The sequence below is a fragment of the Sinohyriopsis cumingii genome, unplaced genomic scaffold, assembly GCF_028554795.1.
Source record: "Sinohyriopsis cumingii isolate HCF-2022 unplaced genomic scaffold, ASM2855479v2 utg001473l, whole genome shotgun sequence".
In the NCBI taxonomy this organism is placed as follows: Eukaryota; Metazoa; Mollusca; class Bivalvia; order Unionida; family Unionidae; genus Sinohyriopsis; species Sinohyriopsis cumingii.
The window spans coordinates 129,831-147,921 of record NW_028316004.1 but is presented as its reverse complement, the minus strand read 5'-3'; the positions used below and the strand labels follow the sequence as shown (position 1 = coordinate 147,921).

Below are 18,091 nucleotides of genomic sequence, written 5' to 3'. Positions count from 1 at the left end.
CCACTCCTCACGCTAACCTCTTAATGTCATTACCAACTGCACATATCAATTCGGAATTCGCGCAGTTATAAAATATGTTTGCGATATATACATATCATGTTAATCAGTTCTAGGATAGTTCATTACATAAGATAATTTATACAGCTTATGAAGTTCGTGATATTAACCATGTAAACTATCGTATAAGGAAATTCATGATAATGGATCTATACGTACTGCAACAGAATTGCCAAAAATCTATGTGAAATTTTCCAAGAATTCGGAGAACCTTGCTCAGCGTAGCAATTTACTCAGGCAGGTATTGCACGCTTATTCAGACTGGTCCCAAAGCATCCATCTGTTTTCATTTAGACTGCCTACCCGAGGTACGAGGCTGCTTATGAGCTGGCCCAGGAGATTGGGGATCAGAAGCTGCAGATGGAAATCATCATGGGAATGGCACGAGCAGCTGAGGCAGAACATGATCTTTTTCGGGTTAGATAATAATAATAATAATAATAATAATAATAATAATAATAATAATAATTATTATTATTAGTATTAGTATTATTATTAAAATAGTCATCATCATCATTATTAGAACTAAACTAGCCACGGATATGTCAAGGAAAATCAGTGATCATTCAATGTAATTAACACTCACAATATTGTCTCCTATCCGTTTTCTTCTTCTTCTTCTTCTTCTTCTTATTATTATTATTAAAATTATTATTATTATTATTATTATTATTATTATTATTATTGTTGTTGTTGTTGTTGTTGTTGTTGTTGTTGTTGTTGTTATTATTATTATTATTATTATTATTTATTATTATTATTATTATTATTATTATTATTATTATTATAGCACATATAATATGGAGAAAATGCACGACCTTTCGTGGGCTGTAATCAGTAGTAGCAATGAAAGAAATCTTGCTCATCAGACGTTTCTAAGTAATTATCTTTGATTAACTGGTTAATAATTAGAGTGGCGGTTACTAATTACAGAGACTAAATGCTGCACAGCAACACATGGTTACCTTATATACCAAGAAGAAATTATTTGTAACTAGGCCTATCCGGAGCAAAACTGTGTTTTCAGTTGCGAATAAAATTCTTTCTTGATCTTGAAAAGAAAACACATGTCTGAAATATCTAAAACATGGACTCCATAAAAAATTGACTTATGCTTCTCATCGTAATTGGTGCTGATACAAGCGAACAAATCTATCTATCCTACGGTGGCAACCATTTCAGATATATATATATATATATATATATATATATATATATATATATATATATATATATATATATATATATATATATATATATATATATATATATCACCGTGACAAGCTTGCGGATTATTATCGAGACAAAAGTTCTTCTCAACGTTACAAGTATGTTTTTACGTTTTTTCTTATTCCTACATTTCGTAAGATTTTGAATAGTACGCATGCGCTAACAATGCTGCTTTTTCTACAGTAAAATAGACGAGCATACGTTTTGCAAGTGACCAGGTTTAATGAACTATTTCGCGCTCAGTTCATTGTAACACATGGACGAGTGAAGAATCTTCCTCTTGCACATTATAGTAATACACAAAAAGGGGAAACAACGGACCGCACTCGTACAAGAATACAAATCTATCCTGGATTAGTTGACTATATCTTATGATTTACATTGAGATATTGTGAGCGCCACAAAAGTTATTTGTACGTGCCGTGTGAGTCATCATGCTGGCGATAAATGCGATACAGAATCTGAGTAAAAACATCAGAAACGATATGGATTATTAAGTTCTCGCTAATTAGTTTTCTTTTTTGGCCTAGCTGTTTTTGCTACATAAAGAAACTATAAAAAAAATGTTTTACATGGTCATTCTGCATTGAGAGTGATTTATATTCATTCGAGATATTCTTCGGCTAAAACGACCAAACGAAATAGAGAGATGACATAGGCTATACGACGCATGTAGAGGAATATTTGCAGACAGAAAGCTTAAATCATATTTACATAAAGGAAACGTGTTTTATAACAGGAAATATAATGATTTTCTGGGAATGAAAGACATTCAATACTTCTTAACATACTCAGACAAAACATATATAATGGTTGAAGAAAAACCTGAATACTTGTATGTGAGAGTATTATGCATGAATTGAAACTAGAAAATGCGCAGACGTTTTTTAAAACTTAACTGATGGTTACCAAAAACATGCTCATTATGGATCAGTAGATACGGATCCAGTGGAAGCAACTAAGGAATAAAACAGGTTAAATGCATGGATAATTCTGTTTGGTTGCTTCATTTAAAGTTAAATAATGGACTGCATATGAGATTAAAAATGCACTTTAGAAAATATATAAAGTAACAAATATAGCAGTTTACCCTTGCCCTGGAAAAGCGTTTAACACTCAATTTAACTCCGATGCTGCACGTATTATTAACGAGATAATAAACTATACAGCCACACAAATATGCACATACAAATCATTCAACCTTTTGATAACTACACCTCATGATTTGAGAATGCTGATTATATTAATAAATAAATACAGAGAACATTGTTATTTATACGATTTTGGCAAAATCATCTTATCTTGGCAACAGTTGGTTGTGGGGTTTCTTACCAGCATTTGACAGATCAAAGTTTACCAGAGGTAGTAAAATCGCCATCGTTATTTCAAGTTTATTTCATGTACGAAAATATTATTGTCCGTGAGCAACATATCCTTAAGTGATCCACATATTTATGATACAAAAATACAAACGGCATATATTTGAAACAAATAAATCTGGCAACAATTGTAACATTCCTCCTCGTCATAGTTGGTGACATCTCAAGCATAAAATAAAGCAATGGCAACGCATAGTATACGCTACAAGAAAAGAAAAACCATTGCCAAGAAAATAGGTTGGATATATAAAAAATTGTATGAAAGTAGCGGCCAACAGAAGATGAATCTCGTTATTAAGTGATGTTATTAGGTTGCGTTAAGAATGATTTCCACAATATCAGTTATTGCAAAAGTGTTTTGTGAGAAACTCAGACGAAAACATTATCACAAGAGTTAAAGCGGATTCAAGAGAGATATTGTTCCATGATGATTGTTTTACAACTTCCTTCTATTGTTCAGTGACATGCTGTTGAAAATGGTTATCGTAGTTGGACACAAAATATACAATAATATTTTTTTTTAAATCTAGCGACTCTCTTAAATTTGGATTAAGCCACAACATTAATATTGACATGATCAGTTATCGATGCCCAAGGCACTGAGACATGATCTGCTATCGATGCCCAAGGCACTGAGACATGATCTGCTATCGATGCCCAAGGCACTGATGTTCAAAAAAGAATGTGGCAATTTAGAAATGTAAACAAGAATAGTCATCGCGCAACCGCAAAACCTTGACATGGCACGCCAGTACATACAAAATCTGATGACATAGTCTATGCAAAGCATGATTATGAAACAGAGAAGCAATCACTGATATTGATACCAATGGTTGCAGGTGCTAATTTGTTTTACTATTTGAAATATCTGACAAATGTCCAATACTGCTCGATGCTTTGTTTACACCGTTAACAAAAATGAATACAACATGCTAACTAATGCTGGAATGAGCAAAAGAAAGAAAATAGCCCCTAAGCTGTCCAACAATTCCTTGACGCTACTTCATTTTCGAAGAGCTCAAACAGTAATTGGCAATATACTCGTGCTGTTTGGATAATTGATCCACAGACAACTATGTGCTACCATTAGCACCACCATAACATGCTCCACTAGGTCTTGTTCCACCATAACATGTTCCACTAGGACTTGTTCCTCCATCCCCTCCTACCAAAATGTTTACCAGATTTGCTATGGATAGAACACGAGTTGGCATAATCATATCTAAAGCTGCAATAATTGCACAAATTGCCACTGTTTTATCTTTGAACTATGTTTACAAGCTTTCGCCTGATAGCATCCTATCATTATCTTTAGTATCAATAATGTCAGTGTCGCGTCAAACGTCTGTTGTATGTTCAGCTACTTGTGCCCCCCCTCCCCGACTTAAAGACCTTTCCAACAGTTATTGAAATTTAGCTCTTAGCTGCAACTAATTCTTTGAGGAAATCTTTGTTCGTGACATCTTTCCCTTTACCTTATATGTTAACATCTGTTTTGATAGATGAAATCTTTGTACGCGACATATTTCCCTTTGCCTTTCTTCTGTTTCTCGCACATATTGTGCAGTTTTGGTTCTAATCATCTTGTCAGTCAAGTAGGTGTGTTAATATTGTCATCTACCTTTTAGTTATTCTCGTTGAATTATTCTCCCTCTGCAACTCCAAAAGTAAATTTCTGACAAAAATGATCTTATTGTTCAGGTCTATAACTATGTTACCATACCCTTTGACAATAGCGATTATCTTGTTGTTCAGGTCTATAACTATGTCACCATACCCTTTGACAATAGCGATTATCTTGTTGTTCAAGTCTATAACTATGTTACCATACCCTTTGACAATAGCGATTATCTTGTTGTTCAAGTCTATAACTATGTTACCATACCCTTTGACAATAGCGATTATCTTGTTGTTCAGGTCTATAACTATGTTACCATACCCTTTGACAATAGCGATTATCTTGTTGTTCAAGTCTATAACTATGTTACCATACCCTTTGACAATAGCGATTATCTTGTTGTTCAGGTCTATAACTATGTTACCATACCCTTTGACAATAGCGATTATCTTGTTGTTCAAGTCTATAACTCTGTTACCATACCCTTTGACAATAGCGATTATCTTGTTGTTCAGGTCTATAAGTCTGTTACTATACCCTTTGACAACTCGTTTTTTTACCTTCATCGTTTAATCTAACCTATATGTAACTGTTCCAGTTGTGGTTGAAAAGTGTTATAGTTTATCTTCTCCAAGTCATTCTATAACGCATTTATCCCATAGATTAACCTCCGTTCAACAGGCTGCGGTTACTGTTGCATGTTTTGTAAACCTCTAGATCTTTATCCAACGGTTCAGAATTTTGGAGAACATTCTTTATCCAGTCATAGTCAATCCGTTTATGCAACGCGTGTGTGCTACTACTTTTATTCAAGACTCTCTGTAGAAGATATTTGTTTTCGTCTGATTTTACTATTTAGGTGTTAAAATTATTATCTCAGATGTCTTAAATATTTTAACACTAACTGAGGTTTATCGTAAGTTCTATTTCTTGCATTAGTTTTAATTTGGTACTGGATCACTTAAACTTGTAAAGTGGTAGTTGTTCAAATTAAGGTCTTTGTTTTTATTGACCTTGTGTTATATCTTTCCCCACTGCTTACTGTACAGATTTAAAACAAAGATCACTAGTACCTTCCAAAGATATATATATATATATATATATATATATATATATATATATATATATATATATATATATATATATATATATATATATATATATATATATATAATTCAGTTAACGTGAAAAACATATGTTGCAAGCATGCTGTGAAAATCTGTTACTTGACCATCTTATCTGATGCTGATAATTAGCAACATTTAATAATTAAATGGTAGTTCTATTTAATTTCGTTTTATGAAATATATTACTTGTCAATATTATCTGATGCTGATAATTAACAATATTTAATAATTAAATGGTAGTTCTGTTTAATTTTGGTTTATTGACTACTGACTTTCATTAAACAAAGTTACCATGAACAATATTTCTTACGGGCAGAGACTTTATCAATTGCGAATATTATAAAATTTCAGTCAGTATCGGTCTTTTTGATCTGCTTGAGGAAGATACGTAACTTTTATGTTTCAAAAATCTAAAAGCTGTATTATGTAGTAAATATCTGTATATATTTGTGGATATTAAATCCTAACAATTATGACTTGTTATCTATAAACAATATGTAATTATTGCTCAAATTACACTTTAGAGATATGTTTGCTTTCTTCGTTGTAGGTCCTAGTAGCTTCTTCTTTGACTTTGTTCACCCCAATCTCAAGGTTGTATAGGTGATCCAGAATAAAATCAGTCTTGTTGTTGTTAATATAATATAATTTGTTGTTTTTCAATTCATTAACAACATCGTAATACACTACAGTGCTATCCATCCCTCGCAATGAAACATAAAGATTAGCATTTATGATGTCATGTGGATCAATATAGATATACTTCTCTCTAATCTGATACGTCTATTTGGAATATAGCATTCCATTTGCATAGCATTAATTGCAACAATTAAAATTGAAGCAGGTAAGATTTAATGATTTTTCTTTTAAGTTGTATCGTTTACTTTTGTTATTCAAATACACGTTTGTTCGTTGTAAGCTTCTCCTTCAATGATTTGTTTTCCTGAAATAAGGAACTGTTCAGTTCTTTGGTGTATTGACTGTCAAATAGAGACATCGTGGTTGATCTGATATGTGCTTATTGTTTTCATGATCTTGTTATCAATAATATTTGACGTACGTTTTGCAGATGTTACTATCTCATTATGTTTTAAAACTTTGCTGTCTATTAACTTTTTCTTCCAAAACTATGACAACAAACCGAAGTTAAGATGCACCTATCCCGCTAAAACCACATGGTTGATAAATCCTCTAACTCAGATGCATTATTCACCCCGAACTGAAACGGTAGTCTGACGAACCTTACCCAGGTCAAATTTAGTTCATTTTATAGCTGCCGCTATTTAATTCGTAAATTTTATTTCGCAAGATTCGTGTGCTATCAAATGATATACTATGCTTATTAAATGCCTATCATTATACAAAACATGACAAAGGCTACCTTTCCAAAGGAAAGTCTGGAACCTCTCACTGCATTGAACGTCCGTCTGATGCATGTTTTGATTCCTCGTTTCAAGGATGACATAACCTAACAAAAGTCGCGTAACGACGCTATTACAACTACGCTGTATTTTGAAGCGATTTACATTGCAAATAGATGGATGAAATCAAGGTGTCGTAACAACAATAACAACAACATAAAATATTTTATTGTTGTTATGTTATGAAATGATTGTTTAGCATATATAATAAGCAAATAATCAGCACAGGGTCTTGATCTGGGTGCTTGTATCGCTTCTCGTTTGATAGCGGAAAAACGACAGATCACACTCGACCTGTCCTGTCTGGAGAGGTACGATTTCAATAAGCGCTCAGATCCTGTTAACTTATTGATGACCTGTATTTATTCTGTCGAATTTCATGTTGGCTGTTGGACCTACTGACATCGTTATTTCTATTTCAAAACCATAATGTAGCCGACTGATTGCAAAAATACTGGTTATTATGTTGTTTACTGTGAAATTTAACATTTCTGGACTAGATTTGGCTGTTTTGTGGTAAAGTATGTGTTAAAACTGGTTGAGGTATTGCGTCAGGTATAGCAGGTTTGACAGGACTGTGTAACTATCTGTACCCTTTGTATTCATCGACATCAGACACAAAAAAAACACTACCGGTACCTATCCAATGATTCATTTCGTCCATGTACTCGAATTTGCATCGTATGTTTTTCCCGAAATACTTCTATTTGTATTATTGTTTCTGCTTAACCTTTCTGATATGTATCAAGTGACCTTATAAACATTTCCACAGTCATGCATCAGATTCCGTTTTACGTGAAGCCTTTCTCTTTTGCAATGCACCTTTTTGTGATTTAGTACTATAAATATTGAATACTCAAAATGCGAAATATAATAGTTATAAGATATAAGAAATATCGACATATAGCAAAAGATTAGGTACTGAAATAAGAAAATGAGATATATATTTGAGGGAATCAATTCGTAAACTAGACAATGTTTTCGAATATATTTCTTATCGTTATAAATCTGAAAATGAAGAAGGAAGTGGTCAGAGATGATTTGCCTGGAAGAAGAGTGAGGGATTGGAATATTTAAAATAAGCTCTTATAAAGTCGCCGTCTCGTAAAATTAAGCCTTGAAAACAGTTCTTGAACACTATGGTATTCGACACAAAATAAAACCCACAAAAACAATGATGGAAATATTAAGGAAGAAACAATTGGTCGTGCATAAAATTATATTACAAAATAAACTAGATAACGTTAAAATGTATGGTCCGAGAATAGTTAAGAATATCTGATACTTGGAAAGTATTTGCAAGTTCAGTATATAAACGAACACAGAAACGATAGCAATTAAACTTTTTATTGAAGAAAAACTATAAATAATATCCATATTATTTAAAAGGGAAAGGAGTAACGATAATTACAGCTATATTTATGATTATATTAACCATTAAAATTAGTTGTATCTCGAGGTGTTATAGGAAATCGATTCTTTCTCCATCAAATACAAAAAAATCTTTATAGTTGCAGTTAAGTTTATTTGTTTAAAGGATGCAAGATTGAATTAGTCATAAAACGCATGAATGAGCCTGTTTATACCAGATGCCAATAATACCGGAAGTACCACATTAAATAGGTACCCTTTTATTTTAATTGCAGGCATATAAGCTGGCAGAAAAGTCATACAACATGTCCATGCAAATGAGCTGCAAGGTCTCTCTCTCTCTCTCTCTCTCTCTCTCTCTGAAATTACAGCAAGCAAAGTGATATAGTATACTCTAGGATACGGTGAATCTTTCTTAATGTTAAGGAGGGGTTTCGTTCGAAATGATTTTAAAAAGTTGGCAAGATTGCGTGCATTTACAGTATGTCAAAGACACAGTAACTTGGAATCGTGCATGATAGATTCAAGAAAGTTTCTAGTATCTGTTCTATAAATATTATACAGGCATAAGTTCAGTTCTGTTTATATCATATCTTAAAAGTGCGATGATCCAGTTTTGTTAATGCTCATCTAGTTGAACAGTTTCAGCTGTTGATACCATGCACACCGTTTGTACCAATCGACATTGTTTACCCATGATTCCAACATGCATTTCAGCTCGACGCAGTTAGATGTTTGGAGCATCAGTCAGATTTAGCCATTAAATTAGACAGACCGGAAATGAGTGAGAGTCGTGACTTTTTACGAGGTCAACTGCTGCAGGAACTAGAATTGCATTGTGGGATATGTGACGAGCCATTGGGGGATAGACCGGGGCGGTTGGAGGTCCTCGACTGTTGCCATTTTGTGCATCAAAAGTAAGTAATGCAGAGTTGTTGTTATTTCAACCAACTGCACATGAAACTGGTAAACAATAGCAGTGAATGCACTGGCCGTTAGACACCGAATCATCCTAAGTTTTAAACTATAATCACTGGCACAATTTCGTTCACTTTAACTTAATGATAAGATTTCCCAGCAAAATGAATAGTATAAATACATACTGACGTCGAGAAGAAATGGGGAGCGGGACGGGGATTAATCATCTGGGTAAAGTAAAAATTAGGTAGGTTGATTTCCAGTTAAGATATTCTTCATGTGCAGGTATCACGATGTAAGCAAACCGGAAGATGTCGAATACATCACGTGCAATCATATCATGGAGAGGATCTAAGACAGGGCGGGGTGGGATCCAGCCAGCGTTTCTACTGAACATAAATTCATTTAAAAGAAGCATTGTATCACGCTGACTTTATCCTCGTTTAGTTTAAATTGCAATGACACCTGTTCTGTTGAGATAATTTCGACCCATTATATTTTCTTAATAACTGAACCGAGAAAGACAAACGATAACAGCTGCGGTTATATTCTGGAAACATAGTTACACAAGTATACGAGACAGTACGGGCATACTTGGGCCGTGCCTTGATCTCACTCGTAATCATTTGTGGTGAGCTCCAAAACTCACTTCTACAGGAGACCGGTTTTACCTGCTTTAACGTGTGCGATTTTTTTCTTTCTCATTAGCACTCAAACAGCAGTTCTAGTTTTGGGGGTTTAACGCCATATTTTAGTGCATGCTAGACTATGATGGCAGCCATTATATTTGGTGGAGAAGAACCCAGAAAACCCCGGGAAGAACCGCCAACCCACTGGAAGCCACTGGCAAGCGTTGATATACCTACGTTGGCCTAACCGAGACTCCGACCCTCTCAGAGAGAGGTGAGATGTCAGTGATCTGTAAAGGCTAACGCTTCATACATCAGAATCGCACATGACCTTTGACTACAGGTGTATTTCGTATTTAAAACTCCTATTTTGCATTAAGTATTTGGTATGTAAATTAATGTGCATAATAGTCAATCATTTAATAATAGGTGTAATACATGGTTTGGTTTGTGCCAGTGTTTACCGGAATCGATGGAATAGTTTTAGAGGTAATTTCAACACATTATTGACAATGTCATGCCGAGGCGACTTGAGCCAAGTACCTTTCCCAAGGACATGCTGAGGCAGATTATCTGGGTTGGCCTGGGCGGGTGTCGAACTTGCGACCCTTGGAGTTTGGAGTACTAGTCCGACATTCTACCAACTCAGCTACCGTGGATCCTTACAAAGGAAAGACTCTAAACCCTCGGGCTCAGTCAGACATTTACACACAGAAATTGGATATGAACCGTTTATAATTGTTCAGATGTTCTAATTTCTATTCTTAAGAATATATGATATTAGAAAGAAGAGAAAAAGAAAAGAAAAACATCCACCACCACCCATCCAACCCAACCCAACCACTGACACACCACACAAAATAATATAAATTAGTTGTTTATGTATAATAGACCGATATGAATGAAATAATGACCTAATGAGGAAGCAAATATTAATAGTTGTTCTTTTGGTCTTGAATCGCAGATTGAACATGCTATATTACAAGTCGGCTACGTAAAAGGACGATTTATCAAAGATAAAATGCAGGGGTGAAATACTATGAACATTTTGCCTTTAGTTTTGCTCATCACGCCTTGGTCATTATTGGTCTTATCATTTTGCTTATTTATACTGCTATTGTTTACTTGCACGAAGTATTGCGTATACAATATGTTTGAGCGGCCCAGATCGATATATCAGCACGTTGAGCATTTCTAAATGCAAGTGGACTGCGTACAGTGGAAAGGTAATTAACTTTGGTTGAAGGAAGAAACATGTACCAACCATAACATATACTTCTATTACATTGTATGTGAGAGTTTTTCGCGTTGAAACTGCAGTGTTCTTCAAGTCAAGGGAGATAACTCGTGAAATCCTAGCTGCCTGACTGTTGACACGAGTGAATATAAATGGAGACGTATTCAGTTTACTGACACGCAGTATTAAATAACTAGGTCTATTGCCATTTACTTTTAATTAAGGTCATTTAATGAGGGACTACGACACCCAATCAAGATAAAAATAAAAATAAAAATTAGGTATACATTACTTTGTTAGATTACAATAGTTGAATCTTTCCTCAACATTGCAACCGTTGATTTCTGTTGATATTCGTCAGGAGTGCCGAAAATTGCGAACCAGCAAAAAGAAAAGAAGAAAAGAAACAAACAAACAAATTCGCCGACTATCCCATCTCTAAATCGTGGCTACGTAAAGCCATCTTTATGTGGGTGAGTCTAACGTATGATATAAGGTTCACATAGAATTCCTACATCCTGGACTTAACGCATAATCACGTAATTCCCTATAGACCTAGTTCACACTTCCATTTCATGTCATTTATTTCCATGTTACGATCACATGAGAATGTAAATAAACAAAATATGCATTCTAATATAAAACTATCAAACAGTGTGAAACATACACTTACACACTTCATTTGACATCACATGTTTCCACGTTACGATCACAAGAGGATATAAATGAATAAATAAAAGATGCATTCTGTTATGAAGTCTTGTTAAACATACGCGTACCTTCCTCTACATATACAAGATACGGTTCTATTCAACATTTACTCTTCGTCGTCGCTTTTAAGTAAATTTTACAAATATACATGTACAGGTGCATGTAGGTGTCAGATACAGTTAGTGAGAGGTTCCAAATATTAGCGACAAAATACTGTTGCTGAAAATTATCAACAGTATATATTACGTCACAGTAATCAGGGTGTGATAGTTGAAATAATTTCACCTGCAAATTCAAACTCCCAATGTAATAATGTAATAACAGTTTTACCTATTTTATTTGGAATATTTAACAAAGACAGACTAATCATGTATAATCTCTCTCAGGTCATGATATAAATTCTTTGTCGACTTAACGGAAAATGCCAAGGATGTTCCAAACATTGCCGTGCTGATAATGTTAACGTTTTAAACAGCATATACTGTTTTGGGGGCGGAGATGTCAAGGTTAGTAGTTTGCGAAATTTCCATTTTCATGTAGTTTATCAATACGGTAATGCTCTCCAATGGTGTCTGAGGCAATACCAACAGCTTTAAACAATTTTATTTTAACTTTTTTTCTGTTTTATGTAGGCGCTGAAAATGTAGAAAAGCTCAGAAGCTCAGTTGGTTACGAGTCAGACTCATAATCTAAGGGCCGTGTGTTCTAAACTTGCCCTGGCCAGCTCTGGTCGGTTGCCTCAATGTGTCAATGTGTAAAGGCATATAGCTCCACGTTCCTCATGTTACTGACAAACAGTAATGAACGTGAACTTAATAGCTAACCCAGGTCACTGTTCATACCATTACAAACCTAATCGGGCCACTGTTAAATGCCATTAAAATCCTAATTGGAACATTGTTAAATGCCTTTAAAACAAAGGCATGCCAAATCTAAGTTAAAAGTGGAGGTGTTTCTAGGGATAGAGTTACTTTTCACCACCAACCCCCAAAAAGCAAATGAATGAATCAATAAATAAGTAAATGAATATAAATAAATAAATAAATAAATAAATAAATAAATAATGGTGTCGCCGAAAAGCAAAATGTCTGTCTGGTGGTAGTGAAGGACAGCGGCATCTAGGATATTTAGATTAATTTGAGGCTTGTCCGCTCTATTCAATAAAACATATAACAAATGAAGTCGACAGTTTTATCTTCCATAGTTATAATAATTCCCTGGCATATTTTATACACTTTATTCAAATTTCATAAATATTAGGACAAGTATAATCATCTTGTTAGCTTCATGAATGAAAACAATTTTTAAAAGCGACACATATTAAATACAACCTTTAAGAGGAAACTGAGAATGTAAAGATGATGCTTGACAACGCGAGAATAAGCTGACATTGAGTTTATATAAAAACAATAAGATAAATTGGTTTCTTTTCCAACGATAATATGGAAGACGAGAAGAAAAAAAATCTTTTTAAATATACGGCGATATTAGGACAGGTCTAAATGCTTACCTTGGATTGTTTTGTCTAAGGAATCGGAAATAAGAATTGCGGTACAATCACATTTTAACTTGGAGATAATGGTATTACTAAGGCATTTTGAGATAAATGCACCATTTAATATAAACACACTTCATCGAATCAGTCGATTAGATTATTTTGACGTAATAACAACTTAGGACAAGAGGGCAGTTCAGAGTGTCCATTTTGTTGTTGTTGTCTTTGTTGTATAGCATTCGAAGGAAAAGTCTGAGGAGGTCCCGATTGCCTTCATCTCAGTAAATAATCGAAATCTCCGGACATTTTTTCCATGATGCACCGTGCTAATGTGAAGCTATCAACCAATACTGCAGTTCAGAAATGAAGTTCCAAACTATGGTATTGACATAACCTCCTGTTTGTTTGTACCCCACCACTGATGTTATAAAGAAATAGCGTGAAGGATATAAAAAAAGAAGCATAAAACAATGTCATTTAATTTATCAGTGTGTATGTTCTAACCGACTGTCGCCAGTATATCCCTAGTACTGTCAACTTGTTGGCGTTTCGAATCGAACGGGTATTTCTTTAGTAACTTGGTCGCCATATCTACATGGACGAGTCTATGTTTTCAAGCAACATATGTGATGTAGTTCAACGTCTTTGATAATCTCTGTAATTCAGTAAATTATGGATGTTACATTTCTTTGAATACATGAGTACAACGGTTGTTCCTTTTTACTTCTTCATTTTCTTAAAAATTAAGACTAGATTTTGCAAATGCTGGACGCAGACGACACAGATTTCTGAAATGGACTATCTGCTCGTTTACATCGAGAGCATCCTTTTGGTGTTGAAAGTATTATGTCCCACAACCTGGCGACAGTCAGGCTAGAGACCAGTTTTATGCATTTTTCATGTCTTTGATCTTTTAAAAAAATATAAATCCGCGTTGTGGTACAAACAAACGGTGGCGGGTTACGCGAATACTAAAGTCGTAATGGGGATGACGTCAATGTTGCGGGACTGGCATCACTGACTAACCGATCCCAAAACACGTTTCTTTTTTTCTAAAAATTCTTTTTTATTCTGGTTACCGGCCTATGATATTAGCTTGCGAATTTAAGCCGGGTACCAGCCAAGTATCGTAGCAATCCATTAAACACTGGAACTAGTTGCGCTAACACGATTGTGTCATGAACTGCATAAATCTAAATGACAAAAGGGCAATTATTTTTTTTTAAAAAAAAGAGGTTGACGCTGGGTGATTTCTTCAGGTGATGACCATAATATTTACCAGCATGCATCGCAATCTGTAAAACAATGACAAGTTTCGCAAACATGAGTGTGTCAAGTAAAATGGTCGATGGAAGGTTACTATGTGGAAATGACGAATTTATTTATTATATCTCGGATTTCATACTAACAACAATCTAAAGGCGACTGAAAAATTATCACCGCGGTGTGTTTTCGTCTTGGAATTTAAAAAAAAAAATTTTTTTTTACAGCTGGATATACACATTATGTTCAAGCATTAGAAATGACCTTAGAACATTCACTATATCACACGTAATAAAAGATTTTGCACGCACACAGTGACATACTATGGGTGAATGGCCCCCGAGTCGACGATGATGGCCCAAAACCTCTAGCTGCCCGGGGTATCCGCCCCGTCCGCCCCCCCCCCCTTCCCAGTCAGTACGCTACTGCATGCACTGATTTTACGTATCCCGATTAAAAATCGGGTCGCATTTATAGTTTTAGTTTTTGAGTATATTGTTTTCAGTTTCTGCATTACATATCCTGGCTATTCATGAAAATTGATTGCAATGCCCCTCACTGATAACATAGAAAGCTTAGAGTGTCGGTAAATATAATCCATGTCAAGAATTTTTCATTTATACCAGTAATTCATTTGATAAGGACATGTAAGATTTGCTACGGGAAAGAACCAGCGCTGTGTTCCTTTAAAGTCACTATTTATGACACCCTCCTTAAAATCTTGGGCGTACATTTTATGAACCCAACCTCTTACCGAAGAGCGATCTTAGGAAATCTTGACATAAATTGCTATATTGTAGAGGATTAAACAACATCAGCTTCTTCCTTATCAGGATTTATAATGTTCGATCTCTTTTAGAACCAATAACCTCGTGGTACCGTCTGCACTCGCGTTAAAGACAGATCCAACTGCAAACTGCATTGGCCCAGATATGCCGTTGCGTAATGCACTAGCAGATCTGGTGTATGCAGTTTATTAGGTGTAGTCAGTAAAATAAACATAAATCCTGATCTGCCGGCCCATTATGCGACGGCAAATCAGGGTCTGTATTTTGCAGCTGGATTCGACTTTTACGCGAGTAAAGACGGTGTTCAACTCGATAGTTAACATTCTGAACCCGTTGTATAGATCACCTACATTCGCAGTTTAAGGACCCAGTAATCGTCAGAATTTGTTATGATGGATCTCGGGTCGACAGGAGTGTAACTTAGAAAAGGAAACTAAGACGAGCATGCGTAAATGCATTGTAGTTCATTTTCATTAGTTACTGGTTGAAGATTTTAGGTGGGAAACCAGTATAATACAGGTCTGAGAAACCGGCCTTCACTAAAACTTTCATTTAAAAAAATAAAAAATAGTAGTATAATTCCTGATTTTATGTATAAAAGGCACAAGAAAATATTACTATGAGGACCATAACGCAAGTCATGTTTGGCCAGAAGATGATGTTGATCTGGTAAGTTAAAAGAAAAGAAAATGGACTGAGTCTAGTATAACTTGGTCCATAGGTCGCTGTATGAAACACGCGATTACGTACAACATTACTCTAAATGGTTAGCCAAATATCTTTCCCGTTTATTGAAACTGAGGTTGTAAAAATGCAGATCTTTGTCCATGCGGTTTTTGAAGAGAAATCAGTAAAATAAACACAAATCCAGATTATGCAGCATCGTAATTTACAATACGTAGTAGCTCAATCATATTCATATATATATATATATATATATATATATATATATATATATATATATATATATATATATATATATATATATATATATATATATATATATATATATATATATATATATATACGCACACACATACATATAAACATACATACCCATACACTGTATTTTTTCATTCCAGATGTGCCAGATATTTGTTGCGTGCCTCACAGACGCACGCTGTTCACAGATGTCCCTGCCCGACATGCAGGGCGAAGACGCCAGTTACATCCACCACAACATTTTAAACTATTGGTCGATTTAAAACTTCAAGCTTATAAGAAGAAATAACAACAGTTGCTATCAGGTTTTTGTAACCGTAATTTGTATTTTCTTGTCAGAAGATTTAATGATCACTTCTCTTAGATTTATTTCTAGACAGCTTTATGTTTCCCAACCTCGGTAGGGAGTAGATCGTACATCTTTGTATGATGGTTTAAGGCTTCAGATGAAATTTTGTGACGATTGGGTGTGTTTCTTGCATGCAGTTGTATCTTAGATATATTTCCAAAGTATTTGATCGAGACATATGTTCATGGTAATTAATTTCAAATTAGGTCCATGCAGTGACTTTATGACGTCACTTCGCTGACTGCAAAACTATTGATCTATCAACTTTGATTTCATTATTTTTCATGCATGGATATAATGAGCCATTATTGTTTTTTTCTTATTACCGGAGAAGAAAAAATGTTAATAATATCAGCTGTCTCCTATTTTGTCAAACGCCTCAGTGAAGACTTGATTTTCAAGCAGCAAGAATAAATGCACTATACGTCGTGTCCGTTTTTATTTATACACATAAACAATCTAAGAAATAAGATTGTCGTACACTTTGAGTATTACTCGATTGGGTCCGAACTACATAACAAAGGCAACGAGTAATAAATGAGTATTTGCGAGTCCTCGATTGAGTCCCAACCACATAATACAAGCAATGAATAAGAAGTGAGAGTATTTGAGAGTCCCTGATTTAGTCCTCACTGCATAATACAGGCAAACGAATAATACGGTCAAGGCGTTGTCATGACCAACAATTTGTTTCCATTGCAAACTGATACATAAAATATAAACTACAAGTTTAGTGTTATCGAAGAACTGAATGACGACGATGTGCAGAATTTGATAGACTCTTGAGTTGAATTTCAGCTTGGAATCTGTTTACGGGTAACTCAGTTAACATGTTTTGTTTGTTCACATTGTCTGTGTGTTTGTTTTGAGATGAATCGTTAACCACCATGAAAGATGTTTCGTGATTTCATTAGTCACTGGTGTATTTCATTTGCAAATTGCCTTGAAACTCGTTATATTCATTCTTATCATAAAAACCTAGCAATCGACTACCACCCCCTCCCAATCTCCAGCAACGTTCCCAAACAAACAAGCGAACATACAAGGAGACAAAATAATATATGTATGTATGTATGTATGTATGTATGTATGTATGTATGTATGCATGCCGGCGGGTGGGTAGGTAGGTAGCTAGGTAGATAGGTATGTATGTATGTATGTATGTATGTATGTATGTAAGGACATATAACTTATTTAAGCCAAGTCAATTATAGGCAATAGTTTTTTGCTGAGTAACGTTAATTCTTATCTCATGCTTACTAATGAACATTCTAGTGATGCAAAGATAAAATAAACTTGTTTCACGCACTCAAGAAAACGATTTCCGATGGAATAGGTAACAACGTATAATTTTCTGGAATTTACTTTCAGCGACGGGGGCAATTTTAATTGTTTTCGGTTATGAGTAAATTGGTTGGCAAACAATTGCACAAAACTAAGCAAACAATTGCAATTATTTATTATGGAGCAACAATTTGTCAGGTATTTGTAATTTGAAGTCAATGTTGCCCCTAGGAACATGGTATTGGACGTTTAAGATAAAACTGCTTGGTGCC

General features: G+C 34.7%; 1 protein-coding gene across 2 annotated transcripts in view; it reads left to right on the top strand.

Annotated features, from left to right (window-relative positions):
- LOC149772458 (43 kDa receptor-associated protein of the synapse-like) overlaps positions 1-16,964 on the top strand; it is a 30,581-nt gene extending 13,617 nt beyond the window's left edge. For both annotated transcript variants that reach the window (XM_089947790.1, XM_089947789.1), the window contains exons 3-6: positions 352-474; positions 8,479-8,532; positions 8,921-9,120; positions 16,327-16,964. In XM_089947790.1, the coding sequence (XP_089803916.1) occupies positions 352-474; positions 8,479-8,532; positions 8,921-9,120; positions 16,327-16,432 (483 nt within the window). In that variant the 3' untranslated portion in view covers positions 16,433-16,964. The remainder of the gene's footprint in view (positions 1-351; positions 475-8,478; positions 8,533-8,920; positions 9,121-16,326) is intronic.
- Positions 16,965-18,091: the final 1,127 nt, after the last annotated feature.